This window comes from Silene latifolia, chromosome 11 (genome assembly GCF_048544455.1).
Source record: "Silene latifolia isolate original U9 population chromosome 11, ASM4854445v1, whole genome shotgun sequence".
NCBI lineage: Eukaryota > Viridiplantae > Streptophyta > Magnoliopsida > Caryophyllales > Caryophyllaceae > Silene > Silene latifolia.
Window position 1 is genome coordinate 2,143,952 of NC_133536.1, and position 26,290 is coordinate 2,170,241.

The 26,290-nt window shown below is 35.4% G+C and overlaps 5 protein-coding genes across 5 annotated transcripts; 1 reads left to right on the top strand and 4 right to left on the bottom strand.

Moving 5' to 3' along the window:
• Nucleotides 1–3,231: 3,231 nt before the first annotated feature.
• On the bottom strand, nucleotides 3,232–5,726 carry LOC141610606 (putative protein phosphatase 2C 58). The gene is made up of 5 exons (XM_074428778.1): nucleotides 5,520–5,726; nucleotides 4,290–4,538; nucleotides 3,913–4,189; nucleotides 3,647–3,801; nucleotides 3,232–3,555 (listed from the first exon to the last, which is right to left on the bottom strand). Exons 1-5 carry the CDS (start codon nucleotides 5,553–5,555, stop codon nucleotides 3,418–3,420), a joined length of 855 nt encoding a protein of 284 aa, XP_074284879.1. The 5' UTR covers nucleotides 5,556–5,726; the 3' UTR covers nucleotides 3,232–3,417.
• A 3,365-nt stretch (nucleotides 5,727–9,091) lies between these two features.
• LOC141610608 (ADP,ATP carrier protein-like) lies at nucleotides 9,092–12,569 on the top strand. The gene is made up of 4 exons (XM_074428780.1): nucleotides 9,092–9,167; nucleotides 10,413–10,809; nucleotides 11,202–11,573; nucleotides 12,002–12,569. The coding sequence occupies exons 2-4, from the start codon at nucleotides 10,435–10,437 to the stop codon at nucleotides 12,296–12,298; spliced, it is 1,044 nt and encodes a 347-aa protein (XP_074284881.1). The 5' UTR covers nucleotides 9,092–9,167; nucleotides 10,413–10,434; the 3' UTR covers nucleotides 12,299–12,569.
• A 432-nt stretch (nucleotides 12,570–13,001) lies between these two features.
• LOC141610607 (early nodulin-like protein 3) lies at nucleotides 13,002–14,663 on the bottom strand. The gene is made up of 2 exons (XM_074428779.1): nucleotides 14,371–14,663; nucleotides 13,002–13,605 (listed from the first exon to the last, which is right to left on the bottom strand). Exons 1-2 carry the CDS (start codon nucleotides 14,543–14,545, stop codon nucleotides 13,163–13,165), a joined length of 618 nt encoding a protein of 205 aa, XP_074284880.1. The 5' UTR covers nucleotides 14,546–14,663; the 3' UTR covers nucleotides 13,002–13,162.
• Nucleotides 14,664–17,140: 2,477 nt separating this feature from the next.
• LOC141610609 (protein THYLAKOID ASSEMBLY 8-like, chloroplastic) lies at nucleotides 17,141–20,605 on the bottom strand. The gene is made up of 3 exons (XM_074428781.1): nucleotides 19,895–20,605; nucleotides 18,381–18,779; nucleotides 17,141–17,447 (listed from the first exon to the last, which is right to left on the bottom strand). The coding sequence occupies exons 1-2, from the start codon at nucleotides 20,483–20,485 to the stop codon at nucleotides 18,390–18,392; spliced, it is 981 nt and encodes a 326-aa protein (XP_074284882.1). The 5' UTR covers nucleotides 20,486–20,605; the 3' UTR covers nucleotides 17,141–17,447; nucleotides 18,381–18,389.
• Nucleotides 20,606–21,068: 463 nt separating this feature from the next.
• LOC141610610 (mannan endo-1,4-beta-mannosidase 2-like) lies at nucleotides 21,069–25,136 on the bottom strand. Its single transcript, XM_074428782.1, has 5 exons — nucleotides 24,468–25,136; nucleotides 23,179–23,376; nucleotides 22,529–22,651; nucleotides 22,132–22,340; nucleotides 21,069–21,729 (listed from the first exon to the last, which is right to left on the bottom strand). The coding sequence occupies exons 1-5, from the start codon at nucleotides 24,858–24,860 to the stop codon at nucleotides 21,324–21,326; spliced, it is 1,329 nt and encodes a 442-aa protein (XP_074284883.1). The 5' UTR covers nucleotides 24,861–25,136; the 3' UTR covers nucleotides 21,069–21,323.
• Nucleotides 25,137–26,290: the final 1,154 nt, after the last annotated feature.

Below are 26,290 nucleotides of genomic sequence, written 5' to 3' on the forward strand. Positions count from 1 at the left end.
TTACAACGATTACAAAGAACCCGAACGCCTAAGATCTCACGCGCAACATCGTGAAGGAGTATGGACATCTCCCCAAAAGGCATGTGAAAAACCGTTGGTGTCGGGTTGCCATCTCTCAACAAAGGCGAGAAATAAGGGGCATGTTATAATTCTCGGCCATGGAATCTAATAGGTGAGAAAGACCAGTACCGTCATAAATAGTCTTAACGGCCGGAGGGAGTGGCCAACTACTCAACAACCTCGTCTTACCAAACCGGTGGTAACCCGTCAAAACTGGTCGACCGACCTCATTAGGAGTCGACCATAAGGTGTGGGCAATGTGGCCCCCAAAGCTAGGAATCACGTGGGGAAAGTCAGGACCACCAGGAACACGATGATCGATCAACCAAGAGACATCCTTACCCGACTTCTTCTTTGGAGCCACCACACTACTAGAACTACCATCCGACCTCCGCAGGAAACGCCCCTCCTCATTCCGTCTACGTGGCACCCTACGCACTCGCTCAATACCCGCCTCCTCCTCACCTATCACATCACGGACCGAACCATCTCCTCCTCCACCCGCTCATCGGTCCACGAATCAAGCACTCACATCTCCAACCTCGGACTCAAACTGGAGCCCCTTTCGAGCTCGAACGTGACGGTCATTTCCTCCACCGGCCATCTATTCCAAAAAATAAGTTGAAGTAAATTAAAATTTAAAAAAAAAAAAAAAAAAAAAATTAACCCGGACGGGGTTTATTAATAATAATTAATTAATATTTTACGTAAACTAAACGAGACGCAACAAAATTATATTTACAACAACTTGATTAATTAAATTAATTAAACAAAGAATTTATAAATATAAGTTTATGTAAATTAAAAAATATTAATAATTATTAATAATTAATTAATTTATTAATAATTAATTAATTTATAACGATAACAAAACAAGACGGAAAAAAAAATATTTAAAAAAAAAAAAAAAAAAAGTATCGACAAATTCTAAAACATAAAGAAAAAAGAAAAAAAAAAAAAAAAAAAAAAAACAAGACAAATGGGCCAGACGAAGAACTCCTTCGTCCAACTCCAGGCCCAGACGAAAGAATTCTTCGTCCAGAGCCCATATTAGACGAGGAATTCTTTCGTCTGGGCCTGGACTTGGACGAAGAAGTTCCTCGTCTGGGCCCAGTTCGTGTGTTTTCATTGTTTTTTTTTTTTTTTTTCAATTATTCCGTTTGATTTTCGCGAAACACGACTAAATCCGATTGAAATCAAAGCATCTATCCTAATTCCGTCACAACTTTGGCATCTATCCTAATTCCGTCACAAATTTACAAACTAAGCAAAATAATACAAAATTTTTTTAATACTAATCACATACCTTGGTTAATGTTTGAATTCGTGATGGAAATTATGCGGTCGATACGTTTTTTGGTTGAAATTTGAGTCGGGTTTTTTTTTTTTCAAAATTTGGAATATGAAAGGTAGTTATTGAATAAAAAGGAAAATATAAGGGGGAGTGTGAGGGAGGGGCAAAATTGGAAGTTCATTAAAATTGTCGACGATATTTAGTAATTTGTCGACGACCTTTAGCAGCCAGGTTTTATAATATTCGGAATTAATCTCAATTATATTGTCCTTACTTGAATTTGATGGTCGATAATTGTAAATTTTAAACATTTTTATGTGTAACTATAAAGTTGATCGCATTTGTGATTCGCAGATAGGTGAAAAACTTACTTTCCGATGGACCTTAGCGGACTAAAAATTGATAACACAAAAAAAAAAAAAAAAAACCGAACATGACTCGCGAGACAGAATTGTCCTAGAGTAAGAGTATCTACGACGGTGAGCTACAACATGTTGTAACTTGACTTCTAATCAACTTTTCAAGTTACATTCTTCCCGTGGAAAGCAACAAACATCTTGTAGCTTGCATGCTTCCGTATCACTTCCACTCATCTAATACAGAGTTTTACTAGCAAACGGATTGTACGTTCTTTACTCCAATCATAAGCGACTTGATTTACAAAAAAAAAAAAAAACGCAAGCAAGTTCATTAATTCAACCATTGGAGAAGCTCTTAAACTCGGTATATTTTTTTTTTGTTTAAAGGAGCCACGAGGGCGATTTTAATGTTGATAGAGTTTGAACTCGGGTTATGAGTGTAACACCTCACGGTAATTGAAGAGGTCCATTGATAGGCTTAAATGACTAGTGCTTAAAGGGATTGAAAGTACTACTCATATCAACAAAGTGCACTTTCTTTTATGGTCATCCATGCGAAAGAACTCCAAAGTTAAGCGTGCTTGACTGGGAGTAGTCTTAGGATGGGTGACCTCCTGGGAAGGTTTCCGGGATGCGCATGAGTGAGGACAAAATGCGGTATAAAGGACCCGTGTTGATCTGTGGGCCATGTACACAGCCTGTTGAGCTATCATACAATGAGCATCAGTGCTCTTGACTTTACTAACTAAACTAGTTGACATTTGCAAATTCAGTATATTGTTCGAAACGGGTAGGTTAGACTCCACATACTTGATACCCCATGACACTAAATGCATGAAGTTTAAACAATAAATAAGAAAGTGTTTCCTAGGAGGGTACTAATCCATGGAAGACAGCAAGGATAGTATTATGAGTAAAGGGACCAGTTGAACTGTCTACTGTGTTTTTTTGGTTGTCTTTGGTAAGGATTTGGTACATGTTAGTTTAACAAAGGAATGGTGTGTGTATGTGTGTGTGTGGGGAAAGAGAAGCCCATGCTTATAGTGACACTACTCTCTCATATGTCCACATTCATCTTGTGATGATTCCCTTGCTTATAGTCTTCTTATACGATGTCGTATCCTCGCATCTCGTATGATTATAACAACATTACCTCAGTATCTTCAACGGGTTTCCCTTAAAATGATTTAATTATCGGATATGTATGTGTTTCTGATGATTTTGAATGATTCGAACATGTAGTGGCTGGATCAGGATTTATAGTTAAGAAATACAAAGTAATATAACTTGAGAAAAAAAGTCGAAAAATTTCACAGTTAACTCGATTGCCATGACAAACAACTACGACAACATTATCAGAGCCTTAATCTGAACATCTAAGCCATGACGATTTTATAATGTGGCATTAGATATAGTTAACTGCAGCCTGACGCCCGTCTTAGTGTCAAGATTCGCACTTGGACTCCATACGTTATAAAAACTGACAAGAATGCTGAATTTAGTTCTACTACATTTGAAGATACACGAAGAAAATCGACAATCGTCATATAAATCGTATATACAGTAGATGATTTTGACTAGCACAAGACAGAGACAGTACAATTCGACGTACATATAACTATATAAGGAGTATACTATTACTTATGCTTCTTGTAATCCGTCTAAGACTTAAAACGAGCTTGAACATTAAAAAAAACGTATATATCATTGAAACCTTACGACAATGCATGAGATGTCGTCTTTGCTTTTCCTGGAAACAGCAGCTTCTGTTAAATGTTTTGCTGCAGATTGAACATCCTTGATGCTCTTGATCGCATCCACCGCTTCTTGATTTGTCATCACCTGCATTAACGAACAACTTCCTCTTAAACAAACCTCACGATATTTTTAACGAGTCTGAGTAACATAGCGTATAAATGAGTAAATGACTAACCTTCCATAAACCATCACTTGCCAGGATCAGAAACTCTGCAGTATCATCGATCTTCACTATTTCCACGTGCGGTTCTGAACTAAGATGTAGCTTCAAGCTCTTATCTCCGAATGCTCTTGCCACTGCCAGCTGTCCGTCAACACGAGGGACATCACCTGTCCAACACACAGAAAAACTTCTCAATTATTTTTACAGTTCATGATATCTTACACCAGTCATTCCCTCAAGAATTGCAGAGTTCCCTGCATCGAGTATAAATCAGTTACCAGGAATATTCGACACAAATCCACCACGACTTTCGATTTCTCCTTTCTCAGTTCCCGGATCATGATCGACAGACAACTGTTTGGCCTCACCATTTTTGGAAATTACAGCACGAGAATCACCCACATTAGCGACAAACAGTGTTTGACCATTGACAAGAATCGCTGTTACAGCTGTCGAACCACCTCTTCCTAGTACTAAAGCTTTCTCCAGGATTTCTTCATCAGTTGTTTCGTACGCTCTCCTGATTGCAGTCTCTGGTTCAGTCCAAAAGTCCGGCTGTTGGTCATAAGCCGTGAATATATCAATTAAGGACAAAAATTAACTGCGGTTAATTAGTCTGCAGGATTTAACTGCAGATAGTTAAAAAGATACGAACCTCTTTGAGTATGTTATCGAACAGATTTGATTGCAGATAGTTAGCAACATCATGGCCCATATGACCATCAAAAATGGCAAACAAACCCAATTCTTGATCACCAATCTGTTTAAAGTTAGAAACTAAGCAATCTTCCATCGGATGACTCGTCTTTCCTTTCACAAGGTTAAAGCCATGAGTTATATGCTTTGATACTTTGCCTTTGCCTTTGCCTGTATCAGGCGGTGCTGAGCTAAATCCGGCTTTGACCTGTAAATACCGTCAAAACAGGATTATAATGCTACAGAATATGGATACAGTTATTCAAAGTCGACAACTTTATTAGCAATTTTTGCCAACATTTTGTCGATACTTATATCGTGGTAAAACCGACCAAGGCGCGACAGGGCGCAACACTAAAAGTACAAACACAAACACAAACACAAACACAAACACAAACACAAACACAAACGCCTAAATCTAAAAACATTAAACACCTAAGGTCTGCAAATTTAATCATAGTTTCATATTTTTTTACACCAACATAAAATCGACACGACAGTCGATACCTAATCTTAGATTCATTCTTCAATTGGAGTCTCCCAAACAGTGGCGGAACCAGGATTTGATCTTAGGGGGCGAAAAATTTTAGGGGGGCAAACGACTAATTACATTAAAATTTTTTACTAAAAACTTCGAAAATTTCATACGGCAGGAGGCCACCGCCCTGCTAGCCCCCTAGCTCCAGCACTGCCCAAAAATCAGAATTTACACAGTTTGATGCTCAATTTCAACATAAATCAGCTCTAACTTAGATTTCAAGAAATGGGTAGATCACAACTGTAGATCAAACAGTCATATTATTTGCTCAAGTAAGTGATTCAAAGTCGACAACTTTATTAGCAATTTTTTCCGTCTCAATCATTTATTTATATAATTTTACGAAATCTAAATGACTTCTAACAAAAGAATCCAACTTTATCAGCTAGTGATCAACAAAGAAAGAATCTTTAAATTTCTAAATTATTTTCATCATATTCTAGCATTACAACAAACACAAATTAAAGAAACCGCGTCATAAATTCTATGGTCTCGTCCATTATTAGTCTCTTGTAAGACGGTTTATAACCATAAAGAAATCACGTTCCATATTATTCAAAAAGTTGTTATAACTTAAAACTGTTACGTTATACAATATGAAAAACCGCATTACACAAGTATTTACGAAAATTGAAAAAACATTAAACATACCTTCATTTTATGAAGAATATCTTTAGCATTAGTCATGATGATTATTGAACTATGTTTTGTGAATCAAATGTGTACAAAAATACAAAATACAATCTAGAAAGAATGAATTTTATTAGTATGAAATATAATAATTTTTGGAGAAGACGAGAAAATTATTAAGGAAGAAAAACAACACAAGTGGTGGCATTGATTGAGACTCATGTGATTGCTTTCAAGACTTTTATTACTCCGTATTATTATTATGACGTTTTTCGTACGTTCATACTTTCGTGAATTCATTCGTTATTAGTCAGTCTTCTTTAAGGCGGAGATATCCGTCTCAAAACAACTCAAATATCAATTTATATAACATTTATGGTTTAAGATAAATCTTTTTTCTTTTCTACGTACATTATTTTCTTATTTTATTCATACTATTTAATTTGTCAAAAGCTTAAAACGGATAATCCGGCTTAGGTAAGGACCTGTTGTTCGTTATAGTTTCCTTAAACGCGTTTTTAACGGGTCAACGCATTTCCTATTTGCAGTCAACGCCATCTTTATCAATTTATCAAGAAATGTTCTTGTATTAAATGTAAAGGAAGATTCAAAGAATCAAAGGTACCGACAAATCAAAGAAAGTGTCAACAAAAAACAACAAAAAAAGGACGAATCAAAAGGATTTTTTCACACTAATTTAACATAATCTTTTTACTTTAACGCTTAAATGTGAACCAGTTCAGTTGGTAAAGTCATAAAAAGTGGTGCTCATGATCTACTAAACTGTTTGTAATAAGGATAGATTATCGTTGTTTTGATGGGTGCCATTTTACAGAAGACTTACGGCTAATTTATAAAGGCGTCTTAAAATAAACGGAGGTCTTATGCTCCATGAAAAAAAATAAAAAAATAAAACCCCGAATATGACTGCACATGTATGAAGATACTGTACTTAAAGGTTTGGATTAAATTTTGTCAATACAATTTATAAATTTGATCATCAAAACTAGAGGCCAGGTTCCCCGTCCATAGTTGAATATGGCTTTAAACGCCCCTGCTGATCTAATACTGCGTACTTTACATGTAATAATGCAATATATCATTTTAGTATAAGTTAGCGTTTTACTTTTGACACTTGTGTATTACTCCGTAATATTTTGACTATGAATAAATAAAGACATTATGAGAATACAAAATATGACTAATGTACTTCGTATTTGGCATCCATATGAACTTTCGAGTCGAGCTTTGCTGAGCTCGGGCTCGTCTGGAATTTCGCTAAGCGTAGCTGGAGCTCGACTTGCCCGAGCATGAAGCGAGCTCTGACTGAGCCGATTCCGAAGGCTCGACGAGTTGCCTCAAATCATATACCGCCTTAATTCGTTGGAAGTGGACCATAATAGCGTTATAAAACTTGTCAAAAGTAAAATTGGCCCATTTGTATTCTTCTAAATCCTTTAGCTACAATTAAGCCTGAATTCTAGATAAGGCCCAAATAAAACTGGCCCATTTATATTCACTTGGGTTATTGGGCTACTCATGTCGGACTTTATAATTCAGCATATTCACTTGGGTTATTGGGCTACCCGTTTTTTTTTGGTTGATCGGGAGTATCCTTACCGATAGTTGGGGCAATCTCTTTCGGGGTACTGAAGATAATTTAATGGGTTGACTCCTTCCAAGTTTGGCTTTTTCATTCGCAAAAGTTAGGAATCGAACCTCTGACCACTTGTTCAAGAGATAAGAGCTCTTACCACTCACACCAGTCAATTTTAGTAAAAAAAAAAAAACGCTTACAACTGTGAGAATGAGTCTAAATTGCTCTTTTTTTGTAGTTTATAAAATCATTTTATATAAGTGTTATTGTCAAATCAAGTGATATTTTACCAAAATAATCTGGCTAAAATAACTCTCCCAAATCACCATTTTCCATGATAAGGACATCGATCAAGGTCTTTTGCGGTATGGTTTTACAATGTTTTATTGCAAAATCGTTTTACATGAAACTTACTTTATAATGAAATGTAATCTAAGAACGTGAACATGGTCGAGTAAGGGGTGCTAGGCTGCTAGCAGGGGAAACCGTTTTTTCTGGCGCGATAAAAATTTGTGATTTTTTAGATAAAAGTTTCCCTTTTTTTTTCTAGTTTACATCATGAGTAACTAGCGTCATTTTTTTCGCCTTTTAATGACCTGACAATCTGACATGAACAATATTATTTATCCGTCACAAGGGAGACTTATTGTTACTTGATTACGTGATCCACTAGTTTGCTTATAATCCTCTTATTCTAATTAACCATATGAGACTAAGACTGTATACGCTAGGTAGCACGGACACTTCTCTTAATCGGTCGTTCCGTGTCCGACACCGACACTTGCCGAACACACGGGAAAACGTGTCGGACACCTTTAACGCCGTGTCTAACTTTGTACATTTATTTAGGCACGTGTCCGACGCGTGTCCACGGTATTTGGGTCGTATTTGGACATCATTTGGGGTAAAAAAAATGTTGTTTAGACGGTGAATGAGTTGTCTAAAGAGATTGATTATAAGATGAGTTTGGATGAGAAATGAAAATAAGTTATAATCAAGGGCGAGTTTTACCTTCACTTATTTAAATTAATATTAAAAACTTTCACAAAAATAAAATCGAATGTTTATTACTATAAAATATACTCCCGCCCGCGGTAGCGGTCTCTACTGATCGATCTTGGTTGGTTGAATGCAAAAGTTGATAAAACGGTTTAAATGCATGAATGCACATCCAATAATTTAAACCTAACATGTGAGAGTTTTCTAAGTCGGTTGATTTAATCCAAGTATCAAGTATAACGTGCCCCGTTTCCAAAACTTCATGAAATGCCGTATCACGTGTTCGTGTCGTGTCCGTTTTGGTGCTACCTAGTGTATAAGTGCATGCTCCACATAAGAGACGGGTGTGGAAGACCAATTAGGATTCTCTTCGGGTCCATTTTCTATAAAACGGTGTAGATTTCATCTTGGAGTGATCCAACGGAACAGATTTTAGCATGAAAAATAAAGGTAAAAGCATGTGGAATGAAAATAATCCTCCGTAATATAAAATTATGTTGTGAAAGAGAAATGAATCCTCCAATTATTGTAGGAAGTGGATATAATCTCTACGCATTTTATGCGCAACTATACGGTCGTATAATCAATCGAGAATCCTTAATATTAGGAAACACAGTGAATCAGTGATAATATGGAAAATACTTGTGTCATCCGAGATGACGTACTCCTTACATTTAAAGGAGGAGAACTAAAATAAAAATGAGGAGGATGATCCTCCTCCTTTAAATCTAAGGAAGAAGTCCTTTCGAAGAAGACAAGTATTTCTCGTGATAATATATACGAAGGTTCTTATGTTAGTCAAGCCGCCAACCTAACAACATTCGACTATTCTAATGTTGGACTCAACATTATTATTATTCAAAAGTTGAAGAATCATTAGTGCATTACAATGTACAACGAACAATAATGCTAGTCTTCAAAATTGACAATAATTTTAAGGCAAAATTTGACTAGCCATCTTCACTTTATATTGCTTGATCTCCTCATTTATATGAACCAATGCACTTGCAATTTCATATACTTCACATTTTACTCCACAAATCTTGGACTTTCTCTCTTTATTAACCACTTTGGTAGGTTTTCTTCAACTCTCTTTTCTCCCATTTCTCATTTTTGTACCTTTGATCATTACTCTTTCCATCTCAGTCATTTATTTAACTACTATATTTATTGTGAGGGTGTTTTAATCAAAGATAAATAAATGATTGGGTCGGATGAAGTATTTTGTTAAGTTAATTGGTGAATTAGCTTAAGTGTGAGTTTATTTCATTTATGTGATTTTATGATTTGATCATGCATTTTGTACTCTTTGTCTTGATATTACTACTTTCTATTGTCTTGATTTGAGTATTTGACATTTGTTTGATGATATTGTACTACTCTCAAATTACATGTTCTTCCCGTTTGACTTTACTTTACACACTTTCCTCGATGACACTTAGACGGTTTTTTGTCATGTATATATGACTTTTATCGAAATTATAATTTTTTGAACTATTTTTAGAACAAAAAAACTTGTAATATGTTTGTATTTTATAGTAATGTTTAAAATTGTTGATTACAGCCTTTTAAAAATCACTTTTTGAAAATTACAACCTTATAAGTTTTTTTTTTGAAAATTACATCCAAAATATTACTTTTCTTCTAAAATTGCACCAACTTGAGGTTTTTGGTGAATTTTGATGATGTTTTTATGATGTACCCTTTATTATTTGAGAGCCTACTTACCCAGATTTCTTACCTCTCCTTAACACAAACCAATTAATCACCCCAAACATCATAAAAACATCATCAAAAATCACCGAAAACCTCAAGTTGGTGCAATTTTAGAAGAAAAGTAATATTTTGGATGTAATTTTCAAAAAAAACTTATAAGGCTGTAATTTTCAAAAAGTGATTTTTAAAAGGCTGTAATCAACAATTTCGGTCAAAATTTTTAAACTTTAACCTTAAAAAGTTAAACCAAAAAACAAAAATAATAAGTAGGAATGCCTAGGTAGTTATTATTTTTATTTAATTAGTTATTTATTTATTTATTTATTTATTGGTTGTCGCTAATTAATTTAGTAAGAGACCGTCTCTCAGAAGATTTACCGTTTTATGTCGTAGTTATTTACCGTGATTACCTGCTTGATTAACAAGCAAGAGCCAAGTTTTCAATTTTTCTAAGAAACAACCCTTAAGTTTGTCAAAGGTAGCTAACGTAAAGCTCATGACCTGGGTTCAAATCCCGTCAACATTAAAATCGCTTCCCTTAATTGTCTTGTTCATCGTTTCACTGTGATAGTCGCCGAGATATATAACATCTTCATGTGCAGGTAACAATACAGCGCGACAAAAATGACAAATGAATCACGGTATCCATCCACATTCCACAAGATACAGGGAAGCTACATTTCACAAAACCCGAATGCAATGATGTCAAGAGTACAGTCTCCTGTATTTATAGCCGCGGCTTCAGAGAAAACACAGAAGAATTTCTGGGTTGATTTCCTAATGGGAGGAGTTTCGGCTGCTGTTTCCAAAACAGCAGCTGCTCCTATCGAACGTGTCAAACTAATGATACAAAACCAGGATGAAATGATCAAATCTGGCAGATTATCGCACCCGTACAAGGGTATTACTGACTGTTTTGCTCGAACCATTAAGGATGAAGGCATTCTTTCTCTTTATAGAGGAAATACCGCGAATGTTATCAGATACTTTCCTACACAGGTCTGTTGCCTTGCGCATTCTCGCTTTGTTTACGTTATTCGTTTAATATTCTCTCGTGTACCCCTGAACTTTTTCTTTTTCAAAGATGTTAGTCAAAGTTTATTCGTTAAAAAAGCTTTGACCAACCATAACTATTGGCTACGAGTTCAAAAAGCGGTGAATTTTTTTTTTTTCAAATTCAAAGCCTTGACGAGATAATTGGTTTGAAAAAAAAATGACCGCTTTCTGAACTCGTAACAGAGAATTATTGTCGGTCAAAGTTTTTTGTGAAAAACGAGGGGTACACCCTGGAAAACGAAAAAGTTCAGGGGTACACGAGAGAATATCCCAATTCTTTGTTTCCGTGTTTTCTGACAAGCGAATTACCGGTGCATCTGTGATCTGTACAACAGGCTCTGAACTTTGCATTCAAGGATTACTACAAGAGTCTATTCAACTACAATATCAACAAAGACGGATACTGGAAATGGTTTGCAGGAAACTTAGCATCTGGTGGAGCAGCTGGTGCGACATCCCAATTCGCTGTCTACTCGTTAGACTATGCCAGAACACGTTTAGCTAATGATGCAAAGTCGATAAAGGCCGGTGGTGAAAGGCAATTCAATGGTTTAATTGATGTCTACAAAAAAACATACAAATCTGACGGTTTTATTGGCCTGTACCGTGGATTCACCCCATCAATTATCGGAATTATAGCATACCGTGGTCTGTACTTTGGACTGTACGACTCGCTTAAACCAGTCGTACTGATTGGTGGACTACAGGTATATATTTACATTCATATTAATTCTTGATAACCTGCAAAACACGTATACTGATTACTAATTTACTACACCTGTGCTCGGGCCGGGCTGGCTAGGGGGCGGGTTGGGCTCTCCTGGTCAGGCCCGGGCCGGGCCAGGGGATGGGCGGGCTTTGGCCTGCCCGGGATGGGATATGCTTGACACGGGCCAGGACACGAGGCGGGCCAATGATAGGACGGGCCAGGCTGGCGGGCCTTACCATTATATTCTTTTAATTCTTTATTTTTGCTGAAATGGCGGGCCAAGGGTGGGCCGGGCTTGAATTTTAGGACCCGGGCCAAGCCAGGATCAACAACGGGCTAAGACGGGCCGGGTCAGCCCGTGCTGATGACCAGCTCCACTGATTACTGACTCTGACAGCGAAACTGGTAAAATGTCGATATTTGCAGGATAGTTTTCTGGCGAGTTTTGTGCTAGGATGGGGAGTGACAGTAGGAGCATCAATGTCATCGTACCCATTCGACACAGTACGCAGACGTATGATGATGACATCCGGAGAAGCAGTGAAATACAAGTCTACATTTGATGCATTTAAGCAGATTGTCAAGAAAGAAGGTAGTAAGTCTTTGTACAAGGGAGCTGGTGCCAACATTTTGCGAGCCGTGGCCGGTGCTGGTGTTCTTGCTGGTTATGATAAGCTGCAGCTTATTATGTTTGGCAAGAAGTATGGTTCTGGTAGCGGTTAATTAATCTCTGATATTGACGATAAAATTGAAGCATTTTTTCGGACTTACTCCGTATATGCTTGAACTAAATAAATTGGTCGCGGTATAGACCATATTTTCTTCGTCGAGGATCATATTTTTTTCGGATTTTTTTAGTATAATTTACGGATATTATTTGTCAGATTAAATTCTTTCAAAAATGTAAGAACTTTATACCGATATTTCTTTTTTATATTAACAAGAGTGTAATTTGAATTTTGGATTATAATTAAGTTATTTTGTTTTTGTAACATCATTATAGATTCGAGATATTTTAGACGATCATAAATACCCGTGTTTATGTGGACTCTTTTTTTGTCTAGATGTATGTATTGAGAAGTTGGGTTAATAGTGTGTGCAAGGTATGCAAGTTTCATGCACCAAGAACATGGATAATGTGAAATAAAAAAAACATTATGAGAAAAGCCTTAATTTAAGGTAAACAATATCATTAAAAAAAAAAAAAAGCGTACAATGGTTTAAAGGGGACTTATCTCGTACTAGCAAATGTCGATATCTCATTTTCCCTAATCCCAACCCTATGTATGTAGCTTCTTTAAGCCTTGGATATATTAAAATGAATACTTCGACGGTTCAATACAGAATTAGTGTCTCGAAATTTTTTTATATGAAACACGTAAAGGGTTTATTTCTAATGATTTATACAGTAGTAACCAGATACATATTTAATTTACGGATCCATTTTGTTTATAACTTCATAACTCGGAATATAACTGTATCGAAGATAAGAACATTAACTAAAAATTAAACCAAAATACAAATTAAAAAAAAAAAAACTAAAAAAAACTACCAAGTACCTTATTATTACACACCCAATTTATATAATTAAACAATAATACCAAATCCACCCAAAAACACACCAACACCAATTACAACACTTAATCCCACACCCAACAAAGGAGAACCATACACAACACCACCAGAGTTCTTCTTGGCCTCGGGGTTCGGGACCGGAGTTCCCGAGTCTGAACCCGGTGGAGAGGGGGAGACGGCCGGGACGGTAGCAGGAGGATTAATAGGACTGGGCTTTGGGCTTGGGCTTGGAGGAGTCTTCTTGGGCCTAATTGCAAGGACTACAATTATAATTTTTTGGCCTTTTTTACAATTCTCTGAATTTCCACTAATAAAGTAATGAGGCCCAGATCTTTCAAATTTGTACTCTGAATTTTCATCTGTTAAGGATTTAATTGGATTGTTTATGTTGCAATTGTTGTAGTTTTCCTTTGTTACTAATAGGACTGAATCTTCTCCTTTCTTGTGCTTGAAAACTGAAAAGAAATTAATCACGAGCGATTAGTATTTTGGGAGACGGTTTTACACTAAGATCTTATAAGTAGGATCACTATATTTTGATTAAAAAGGATCACAAACTCGTAAAAAGTGGTTACAGACAGTCTTACACAATAATTTGTTAGTACTGAATAATTAGCTAATTGCCTAATTTGAATTTAATTAGACAATTGAAAAAAAAAATCCTAGAAAAAATTAAACCTTCTCACATGTAAAGATTGTTAGTTGTCTTTTTTATTTTATATAAACTCATCAACTTTACATGCAACATTTTTTTATAGATACATGCATGTAGCGACGATATCACAAATTTAAAAACTGGAAAATTTTGACTTAAAATTCATTATTTTCAATTTGTAAAGGTGCACAATTAATTTTTATGGGTACATGCATGTAAACATGTAGTGACGATATCATAGACTACAAAAACTCGAAAAAAAAAAATCATTATTTTCAATGTTTAAAGGTTCATAATTAATTTTTATGGGTACATGCGTATAGTGGCGATATCCTACACCAAAAGAGGAAATAAATAGTTAATATATGCATTAAATTTTTTTCATTGTTTAACCGCGATGCAAGTAGATCTTTATGTTTTGGCATAAAATAAAAGAAGAGATATCTTACGTAATTTGTGTACATAAAATCATGATCTTTATGTTTGCATTAAAATCGGCCTTTCGGCTCCCTTTACACCAAAAAAAACCGTTTGCATTAAAAAAATAAAAGAAGAGATATCTTACGTAAGGTATCATTTACTTGAAACCGATTTCTTTCAGCCCAATGACTATAGCTTTCAGAAGGGTTTAACACCCAACCATCTCTTCCACCAACATAAAACTTATATCCTTGAGTTAAAGAACACAAAAATAACGTAAATACCGCGAAAATTAAGTATAACGAGGATCGAACCGCCATCAATCTAGTTTTTGTGATGTCTCTTTGTATTAATTTAATTTAATTTAATGGGAATAAAATGTATTTTAGTTTTGTTTTGGAAGGAAAAATGAGAAGACTAGAGTAAGAGAATTATGGAGTAGGCTAACAAGGTATAGGGGATTATATAGGAAGGGAATTCACGAGGTTACCGTTGTTTTGTAAATATATTAATTAAATAATAATTAAATTAAATTATAAATTATGATGATAATTAATGAGTTTAATTTTTGGAAATGTAATTAATTACTAAATTACTATAGAATATTTATTAGCATAAGTGTTACATTTTGTATGAGAGGGAAAATTGATTTCCTTTTCACGTTAAAATTATAATTCAACTCGATTTTGGTTTTAAAAAGTACTCGTAATATGGAGTGTAAACATTTTTACATTTCTAAAAATTGATTTTAGGGTGATTCTAAAATAACAAATATTATTGTAGGGTGAGATTTTCGCTGGAAAAAAAAAAAACGAAATTGATATAAAATTCTGATCATTACAAATGAAACTTAATCTTTTTATTTATTGTTAATATATAGTAAGGCTTTGTTTGACACGACACTTCAGGTAGCTTATTTGACTAAATTAGCTTATTTGACCAAAATTTCAGTTACCTGATTTTTTTACAAGTGTTTGGCAAGTAGCTTATTTGGTCAAATAAGGTACCTGAAAGGCTGAAATGAAATGCTACCTCAAATAGCATTTGAGAAATAAGGTACCTGAAATGACTTATTTTCCATTTTGTACCCACTTATTCTATAATATTAAATAATTTACATATCCTTTTACGTCATTTTACCAAAATCAGCTACCTTTTCAGCTACCTTTTCAGCTAGTTTGCCAAACATATTTTTATATAATCAGTTACCTTATCAGCTCTTAATTTTCAGCTACCTTATCAATTACGTTTTCAGGTTTCAGTTAGCTTTTCAGCTATATTTTCAGGTAATTTTGCCAAACAGAGCCTAAATTAGAAGATGAACGACCATTTTCGCGAATTATTATTCTTTTTTGTGTCAAATAAGGCGCAAAGTTAGTACAATAAATTGGAGAGGGGATTTGAACTCGTGACTTGTTATCATGATACCTTCGTCTAAACCATCAGGCTAAGCCGTCTTCAATACTTTGGCGAATTATTGTGGGATTCTACTTAAAATCATTAGCCAGTTTTAATCTTACACGTTTAAGCATCTAATGCATACAACGGTAATGAGCAAAGACGTTTCTAATATGATCAACCAAAAGACATACGTTTAGGATGTTAATAATAAATAATCGTAATTTATTTTCGCAGTACACATTTTACTCATTTCAGTACAATTTGCACTAAATTTTCCATTTGTCTACCCTTAACCTAAAAATATCAAACCTAATTCTCTCTACTTTCTCTCTATTGTTTTATTCTTAACTTCCTTCAATCTCATTCAAATTATTCAATTATAAATGATTATTCGAATATAGAACAAGTAATTAATTTACTAATCTATTTTTAATAATCAAATTGACTCTTTGTTAGGGTTTATGTTCAAATTAATTATTGTTAATTGATATAGGATGCTAGGGATATTGGTGTATCGGTGACATCACCGGTAAAATGGACAAGCGTCGCCGTCGAAATAGATCACAGATTACATTCGAGAGGCCGTCATATGTAGTATATTTAAAAAAAAATCAGAGAAGTAAACATAGTACACGGCTGTATGGTAGTGCATTAGTGCATATGTATGTAGTATCAACGTACTACATTAAACAAAAATCGTTAGGCGCTTCGACAAGCCGGCAAGTGTAGTAAACAATTTCATATCTATGTAGTATAGTCGTATAGAGTACAACAACGTACTACATTAAATAAAAAAAAAAAAATATTAATTGTAGTAAATTAGTATATAGTACGAAAGGTTTACCGTCAGATCCTCTTCGCCGGCAAAATAGACGGCTGATGAATCCTCTCACCCAACATCGATAACAATAGTCTGAATTGCGGGTTTGTGAAATTATAGGGGAATGGAGGGTTGAAACAAGATGAAGGTTTGTAGAGAGAGAGGGGGAAGAGGTTAGAGAGAGAAAATGAAATGAAAAATGAAAGGGGCATAATTGTCAATACTGTACTGCGATGAGTAAAATGTGTACTGCGAAAATCAGCACCCATAATAATAACCATCATTAGTAAGTTTTTAATGTGTTTTATAGTCTTGTTCCAAACGTAAATAAATGACCTATTACTGCAATTTATATTTATTATTTATTATTTCTATTATTGCGCAAATGATATAATTCCTAATATTTTTGCAAAAAAAAAAAATATAATTCCTAATATAGTCATGCATTTATTTCGTATGTACCGAAGCTTCCGATATAACATCAATTTTCGAAATTAAAAATTGTCGTTTATACCGTATCTGTCTTTGTGACTCCCTTTATGCCAAAAAATAAAAAAAAAGAGGTACGTCACTCGTAGAACTCACTAGTCTTTCAATTTGACTACCGCGGTCAGCTGAAATGTCGAGTAATAGAAACAAGTGAATGACAATATTACAATTTTATTCGTTTCCAAAAAAGGCAAATAAAACCGAGTGAAAGAAATTAAACTTCTCTTGCAAATAAATTTTATTATCCTTTATCGTCTTCGTTAATTTGTCAGTAAAGCAAAGGATAAAGTCCCGACTCCCGAGTCCAGAACAAAATGCTTCAAGAAAAAAAAACATAGGATGACAGTAAATAATGTACAATAAATTCCCCCAAAGCAAAATATTACAAGTTCATTAACCGATCCCAATCCTCGTCGAAAAGCCAGCTCTGTAATCGCCTAATCAATGTTGTAGTAGACCGGAAAGGCGGCAACCTCCTTTAAATCTCGCTTAAGATTGTACCACCTAGAATGCTGAACAGCGAAAGCTAAATGTTAGCTCGACATTATGCGTCATTCACTGTTTCGTATGAGACAGTCTGTCTTATAATAAACCGTTAAAAAGCAAGACCAAAAAATGACTACGGGATTAAGATACAACAGGAACGCTCAAAAGTTATAGGCTAACACGCAAAACAATGACTCGGTAGTCAGTAGCGTGTCACACTGTCACATGAAACCTAAAATCAGTAGCCGATAAATTCATGCAAATTTGATCCCATCACTCCAACAGGCAACAAAGCCCCAAATATGGCGGAACTGATCTTTGCATCTAATTCCCATATACTTCGCTAAACCTCCCTTTTGGGGACACTCAATCCTTTAACCACTATAGGTAAGAAAAAGCCCACAAAAACTCGCTTGTGGGTTGGCCCCGCAAAAGATAAGAGTTTAAGCACAGTCCACATGCTTGGCACCTAATGAAGATCAGGCCACATACGGAAGGGAGGGTGAAATGTAAAGCAAAATGAACAGACTCGCTCAACGGTAAAGTCTCTACAGGGAAATAGTAAAAGCTGAATATCGTTGTCTATCAACTTTGTCTGCAGAGAAGTAATGCTCAACTAACGCGATTTGAAGGGTTGCCTAATCACATAAGCAATATGCAAACTTGGGGTATGCTTTGTTAATAGTTTCAGATATTTATCGCCCTTAGAAAACCCCAGTCAAACAACGCAAATACGCTTCCAAGCATTTATTAACAATGTCATATCTGAATTCTATGTGCTAAACTTGACTGAATAAAATCCTATCTATATCAAAAGATGGTCTAAGGCATCCCATATAGCAACTACTCTTGCTAAACGAAATTGCGTAAGCACTCGGAAGGGACTCAATTAGCATGCAAATTCCATACAATGCCTAATTGATGCACCTAAATGAAAAGGAATTGTGCAAGTCACACACCTGAAATGTTCAGAACATTCCAAATATCTCCTGAGGAGGATCATACACTGAACGCTCAGGAAAAATTTCTTCGAAATCCGTCTTAACTTTATTTCTCAAAAGAGGATGAGGTAAAAGACCCTTCATTAAAATCCTGAAAGGAAGTTCTTCTGGTGGTTCGGGAGATTTCAACATGTCTTCGTAGATGTTCATAGCATCTGCAGGAGAACCATCCCTCAAGAAACCTCGGATTACCTCAGTATAAGTTTGAGAATCAGGAAACAGCGCTTCTTTCTTCATGTCTTCCCACAATTGCATGACATCGTCCATCCTTTTACATCTAGCTAACGAAATAATCAGGTCTTTGTATAGGTAAGCATCAGGCTTATACCAGTCCTGCTTTCGAATCACCTGAAACACCTGAATCAAGAAAAACTTGAGTACTCCGTATTAAATAGCTGCCTTAAAACTATTTGGTGTTGGCAAACATCCTATTAAAGACTGACATAATTCAAAACGGAGAGTACGGGCACAACCCAATTAATTAGCCACAGAGTAAATACGCGTATAAACATGCATTTATAAAACTCTGAGAACAAAAACAAATCCATTAAGAACCATTGCAGCATTGACAGGAGCAAAAGCTCAAATTGCATATCTCAATTATCAGAGAAAAACTTGAATACCGGAAAGCCATAAAAGTTTTGTACATTTACTAATACAAACGAATGGCAGTCCGAACGAATCAAAAACAGTTGATTTCTGAAAACAAGTGATAGCCTTTACAGATTCTAGGCAATACCGCAACAGCTGCAACAATTAATATATGAATGATGATGATATGCGGAAAGATGTCCCCATATCGGAGTTAAAAATTCCATTGGTGAGAGGATAGAATTCTTCATCAGAGTAACTTGCTTATTTAACATACCAAGTCAAAAGTTTTGCCAGAACAAAGGCAGTTCTTTTCGAGTGCAACTACCTTACCTGAACTGAAGAACCAAAATGAACTACACTGAACTGAACTAAAACTATGTCAAAAGAGCACGGCCTATAAGAGGCGGTAAGCTAACACTTAACAAAGCTCAGAGTGCCCTAAGCAAGGAAGCCTACTACCAATAAAGCTACCCCATTCTTGTTTTCGGACAGGCATTCGGGCTATACAAAATCCCAATATTTACACAGCAACAAATGTCAATGCACAAGTGAACTCAAAACACAAGTTATGAAGCACGAAAAAATCGACAAAGCTACCAATATCACTCATGAATCACACTATCAGCATTTCCTGTGTGCATTCACAGTAATCAGGAAAGTATATAACCAGTGGCGGAACTAGGAGGCTAGCAGGGACAGTCGCCACCCGAACAACTAAAAAGTTGATACTTAGCATAGTCAAGATTTTCAAACCGTTTCCTAGTTTACCTTATTGCATTACTAGTTCGCGTTAACTACAAATTCTGATTCCGCCACTGCATAAAACAAAAGGGAAATGCAAAAACAGAATATTCTAATGAACAAATTCAAAGTATAACCTTAAGGGCCAAAGCATCTTCTTGCTGTCGTTCAAGTTCAGTAAGAACAGCAATTAAATCCAATTTCAGAAGCCTAAAAACATGATTTTTAACAAATTTATCAAGCTTCAATTCATCATCTTTAAACCTCTTTAAACCTAAAATTACAAAAAGAGCTTCTTTTCCAATCAATTTCTTGCTTTTCCAAAGAGGACCTCTTGGTCTACCATCATGATACTCTCTCCTAAAATTCAATGAACACCCACCATTGAAATGTGAGGTTTTTTGCTTAAAGTTTGAATCTTTAGGGTTTAATTTGAAAAATGATGAAGACCCATTATTGAAAATTGGGGATTTTTGCTCAAAGTTTGAATCTTTAGGGTTTAATAACATAAATGATGAAGACCCATGATTGAAAATTGATGAAGACCCATGATTGAAAATTGAGGGATTTTGCTCAAAGATTGAATCTTTAGGGTTTAATTTGAGAAATGGTGAAGACCCATGATTGAAAATTGGGGGTTTTTGCGCAAAGTTTGAATCTTTAGGGTTTAAGTGATGGAGAATTGAAGAAGGTGAGGATGGAAGTTTGGTTCTTTTAATTAGGAACATCAGAGAAGAAGGTGAGGATGTGAATATGATGGCAAAGGGTCCAAAATAGTGGAGAACTGGAGGGGAAGTGGAATTAGAGAGCTGCTAGTAGTTTTGTTACTTTTGTATGAAGGGAGCTATGAAGTGATTTTGATGCCGACGAAATTTAAACCGAGATCATGAACACAACCTTAACTAACATTATCAAACAAACTAGTTGACATTTGTCGAGCTATTGAGTAGAGTAGCAAGTACCATCCATAATAAGACCATAATCTATTTTTAGACCTCACAAACGGATATTGGATGCGGGTTTGGATGAATATGTATTCGATATTACAGTTTAGATTTCGATAATTTTCGGTGCAACTCGGGTTATTTTGGGTCCTATGTCTAATAAATCAATTCTCATATACTTGTAAGGGGTAGGAAATAACACGTCAAACAAGTCGGGCGAGTTGGGTTTGAGTATTGCTCATTCAGGTTAGGTCAGGTCAAAATGCCGATTATAGGAGTTTGTCCTATCGAGTATCCACCGTTTTTTCATAAATTGTTACTCCTTTGTTTCTTGGACGAGATAAATATAAAAAAAAAAAAATAGACATTATAAAACATAACTTGAATTTGTTTTTGTAAACTATTGATCACTTGGGTATGTATGCTTACAACAACAACAACAACAACAACAACAACAACAACAAAGGAAAAAAAAAAAAAAAAAAGTTGGAATGTTTTCCAGTGTAAGGTTACTAAGCATTGGCCATTTTGCGGTCCATTACGGCTAGTTTAATATAATGCAAAAAAGGCTGGGACAAGAACTCGCTTGATAGGCTTCGCCTGCATAACCTCGACTCAGTCATCAAGACTGGCTTCGTAGACATAAGCCTTCGAAACTTCCCTTAACATCGGACTGTCCACGCAAACGAGCCACCCTGCATGATTGCATGACTATTTGCTCGTAAACAGGCTGCATTTCCCATGGAATCACCCCAAAATCATCGTTATAATCCTCCATTCCTTTAACAACGAACTGCCAAATGAAAGAACCAGCCCCGGCCTTATTCTCTTTGGCCGACTTGTAAGTGAGTTCATAGACGAGTTTTATAAGCTTCTCTCGATGAGAAGGTTTGAAGTCCTCGGTATGGCTTGATACTCCGAACTCTGAGAGCACGACTGGCTTCTTAAGTTGTTTTTCACCGTCTTCAGTGTGGGTTGATATCCATTTCTTGACAAATTCCGCTTTCTTGTCCAGGGTATCTTTGATCCTAGCACGAGTAAAACACAGAGCTTGAGTAATCCAGATAGTGCACGGAAAAAAATGAGAGCATAGCATCAAATCTGGCTACCGAGTTATAAAGATTCTGGATACAGTATTCAAATCAGGACGAGATAAAAGTTCAGCAGGTCATCATGGCCACACTTTGAGACGGTATCAGTCGCACTAAGTGCACAATGGTCAAGAATAGGCCACGGCCAACTCCCGAAATCAAGCCTCAAACTGAACTTTCATATCATAATTACAAACGTCCTTACCACGACCACATATATGGGCATATGGGCGCAACACCCACAATCAAGCCACGACGACTGTTATGGAGATCGGATATGAAACCAAGTTTAATACCGAGATTAAGATTAATATTATGAAGAACAAAAAGGGCACTCACCATTTATCAGGGTACATATGAAATGAAGCAAAATCGATTGTAGGTATATCATTGTTGCGAATAAAATCTGTTCCAAGTGCAGCTTCATTTTTAGATGGGTTTTCTGATTCCTTTCCGCTCTTCGAATCATAAAATCCTTCTAGGCCGACTGTAACTAGATGTTTTTTGTCAATTGCTTTAATAAACTCTGACATCTCTTTGATCCAATCCTGCAATGTGATATCGTGTTTAAATAATCGGAACAAGCCAACATCATAAAGAAACTTGAATATTATGTGGAGTTTTTTTTGACAGCGGATCTTTTCATTAGACAGCTACCATCTAAAGCGGATGTTTAGATCTTTATTTGAGTACAGTTAACTTTGTTACATTCACACAAACAAAATCCGTAATTTACCTGAAGGGTGTCGCCTGAAGGGTCAGATGTGCAACGTGGTTCATTAATCAACTCCCAAGCAAGAATCATCGGATCATCCCGGTACTCAATTCCAGTAATGGTATTCTTCCTTGTAAGCACCGTCTGTACATATTTTTTATTTAATAAAACAAGATAACAGACCGAATTCATTACTCAAATGGTAGCATTATGCAATTATCGGCTGCCAAAAATCATTCATCGGCAAAGTTCATAGAAGAAGCACACAGTGAACGGTGAATCTTCGAACATGATTCTCTTTCAAAGTTTTCGCGTTTTAAGTTTTAGTGTTCCTATGTTTTCTACACCATATGTTAGAAGCAATCAACCTATACGGAACCAAGTTATTGTTCATATTTTCGATATAATACTTTGTTCATGGTTTCAAACGAGCTACCTACGTCCTATTTCAAAAAAATTCTCCACGACTGAATACACAACAACAACAACAACAACAACAACATCAAAGCCTTAATCCCAAAATGATTTGGAGTCGGCTGACATGAATCATCCTTTGGAACCGTCCATGGGTGAACGCACATCTCCACAACTGAATCACCGTAAAAAAAAATGACAGATTTCCACAGTTTACAAATATTAGAAGGAACGGAAAAGAGAGTAAAAGAGGATACCTTGACATAATCTTTGAAATAGGTCTGGATAGTCGGATCAAAGAAGAAAGAATCATTAGAAGAACTAATGCCAACGCCTTCTTGCCATGCCCATTGTACATATTGGGTCTTGCCACCATACGCGTGCAAATTGTTCACTAGGCTTAAAATCAATCTAACCCCATTTCTTCTAGCTTCAGCAATCACGTAATCTAACGCCTGCAATACACACCAGTCACTACTCAGTAACACCAACCGCAAAGCTTACTGAAACATTTTTCAGTTTACAACTTCACCGACACAGATTAAGCCTGTGATGTCACGTAATCTAATCAGACTAAAATTTTAAATCTTGACAGCAACCTTACCACCTTAAAACATGAAGATCTCATTCAAAATCTGATACATCAATAATTTAATGATTTCGCAGCACCAATCGAATCATGTTCTTAATTTCTCCAAGTCTTATTCCAATAGTACTTGTATTAGACTAGAAAGGGACATATAAACATAAAAGAAAATAATGAGACAGCAACAAAACCTTAATCCCAAAATAAAAATACAAGAAAATGATGAGACGCTAAAAAAAACCTTAATCCTAAAAGAATTTGGAGTCCCTATCAATCTATCATAAACTTATTATGTGTAACAACAACAATAATTAAACTATGATATTTGGACGACGCCGACAACAACAAAACCATCATCAACAACATAATTAAAATATGATTTAATTATATTTGCAGCACAACAACAACAAGAAGTCAACAACAACAACATTAAGCCAACAATAAGATCAACTGGTACGGGGTTGTTTTAGCTCAACCAGAAGTCTCAAGTTCAATTCTTAATAATGCAACAATGTTAAAACTCACGAGTCAGATCTTCACCACCCTAGTGGCCCTACCTAGCTCAAATCCCAATTAAACAAATGACATACACCAAAAAAAATAAGACAACAATAAGATCAGCAAACAGTTGTTCTAGCTTAACCAGAGGCAGAGCTTTACCACCCTACTGGTCTTACCCGACTCAAATCCCAATTAAACCAAAAAAAATAAGACAACAATAAAATCAGCAACAGTTGTTCTAGCTTAATCAGAGGCAACAAGGTTAGGACTCATTAGTCAGAGCTTTACCACCCTACTGGTCTTACCCGGCTCAAATCCCAATTAAACCAAAAAAAAATAAGACAACAATAAGATCAGCAACAGTTGTTCTAGCTTAACCAGAGTCAGGCAGAGCTTTACCACCCTACTGGTCCTACCCGGCTCAAATCCCGACTAAACCAGAACTAAAGAATTAAGTACCTGAAAGGATTTCTCATCAAATTGACCAGGAGAAAGCTGCAAAGCATGATAAGCACCATCATTAAAAGCCCAAGTTCTACAAACAGTAAGACCCATTTTAGATCCACCTTCAAATATTTCCTTAATTCTTTCTTTTTTATCAACTGCATGATCCATCAACCAATATGAATTCCACCCATTTATATAATATGGTTTCCCATCTAACATAAATTGATGTCCTACAACTTTTACAAAACTGTAATTTTTTTGCTTAAACAGATTAAATTTAGTTAAATCACCACTAAATTGTATGAAAATTAATGTGATTATTGTTGTTATTCCTAATATTGGATAAAATAATCCCTTTTTTCCACACATTTTTGTGATTATATTCCCATTATTTTGTATTGCCATGGTTTTGCAAGCAAATGTGTAAATTTGGTGAAAAAGTTGTGATTTTTAATTTTTATGGTGTTTTTTGTTAAGTGGGGGGTGGTTGTTTGTTGAGACTTATATTGTTCAAAGTTGATGACTTGAGATTTGAGCAGCCATTTCAATAATTTGGTTTATTGACTTCTTAATGATAATAATTAGAATTGTCAGCAGTTATTATTTGTTTATGGCTTGTGTAAATTATGGTGCAAAAAGAAAAGATGATCATGGGATTTAATGGCTATGATTATGGGGAAATTAAGGAAGGAGATGGGGACTCGCCAACTCGGCTACTCCTTTTATCGCAATCACTTATTTATCTTTAATTAAAATAATTCTTATAGAAATTATGAGCGGTCAAATTTGAGGACGGGTATATTTTCTCATATATGGATTTGTGTTTAGTGTAATTTGATGAAAATAAGAAATAGAGTAATTTATATACAAAGTAAGATTTGTCATGACATTACCATTGATAACTGGTTTTAAATTGACAGTTTAAGTAAATTGAAAAAGTGATTAAGAAACAGATTTGAAAAAATATTACTATATCTTTTTGGAGCATAAGTTGTAGTTTTAGAATATATATACATGACGAAATTATAAACTTAAAAGAGTAAGATGAGGAGATATTCACTACTCTGTCATTACTTTTAAGCACTGTTCTTTTAGTCTAAATGGAGCTGAACTGAACTTAATTTACTAAAGTGAGTTAAATTGAACCACACTGAGCTGAACGAAATTGAAATTTGTTAAGATGACTAGAGCTGAGATAAACTAAATCACAGCTGATATTAAGCCGAAAAGAACAAAACCCTACTAATATTTCAATTTAAAATCGATCAACTTTTAAGATTATGAAGTAAGCACATTCTCCTTCTTGTAAGTATGACAGAGATCGTTTTCATGACTAACAAAATGGGCCATTAGATTAACTAATGGGCCTCTAAAGTCTTGTGTTGGGTGGCTATCAAACAAATTAAAATTATATCCATCCTTAATTGTTGCCGGAATTAGTTCTCCCTATTTTGTGCTTGACAGCTAGTCTTGCTATAGACGGATATATCCGTTTATAGCTAAAGACAGGTCAAATAACTTGAAAGTGGTGACATTTTTTGCCCCCACCACCTCACTTGTTGTTTGTCCTATTAGAAATGTGATATTATATTTAATCCGTCTTTAGTTATAGACAGAGATTTTTTGCTTGATCTATTGGTTAACATTTTGGTCTCAATTGGTTCTTAACATTTTAGTTGACCGTTGACAGAAGTAGCTCCATTGATTTGGTCTCTATTGGTTTGACATAACAAGACTATATTGATTTTATTTAATTAATTTGAGTTTAATTCAGTTTAATATAAGAAGATCGATAATTAACTACGTTAAGATCATAATTACCGGATTCGCTCAAG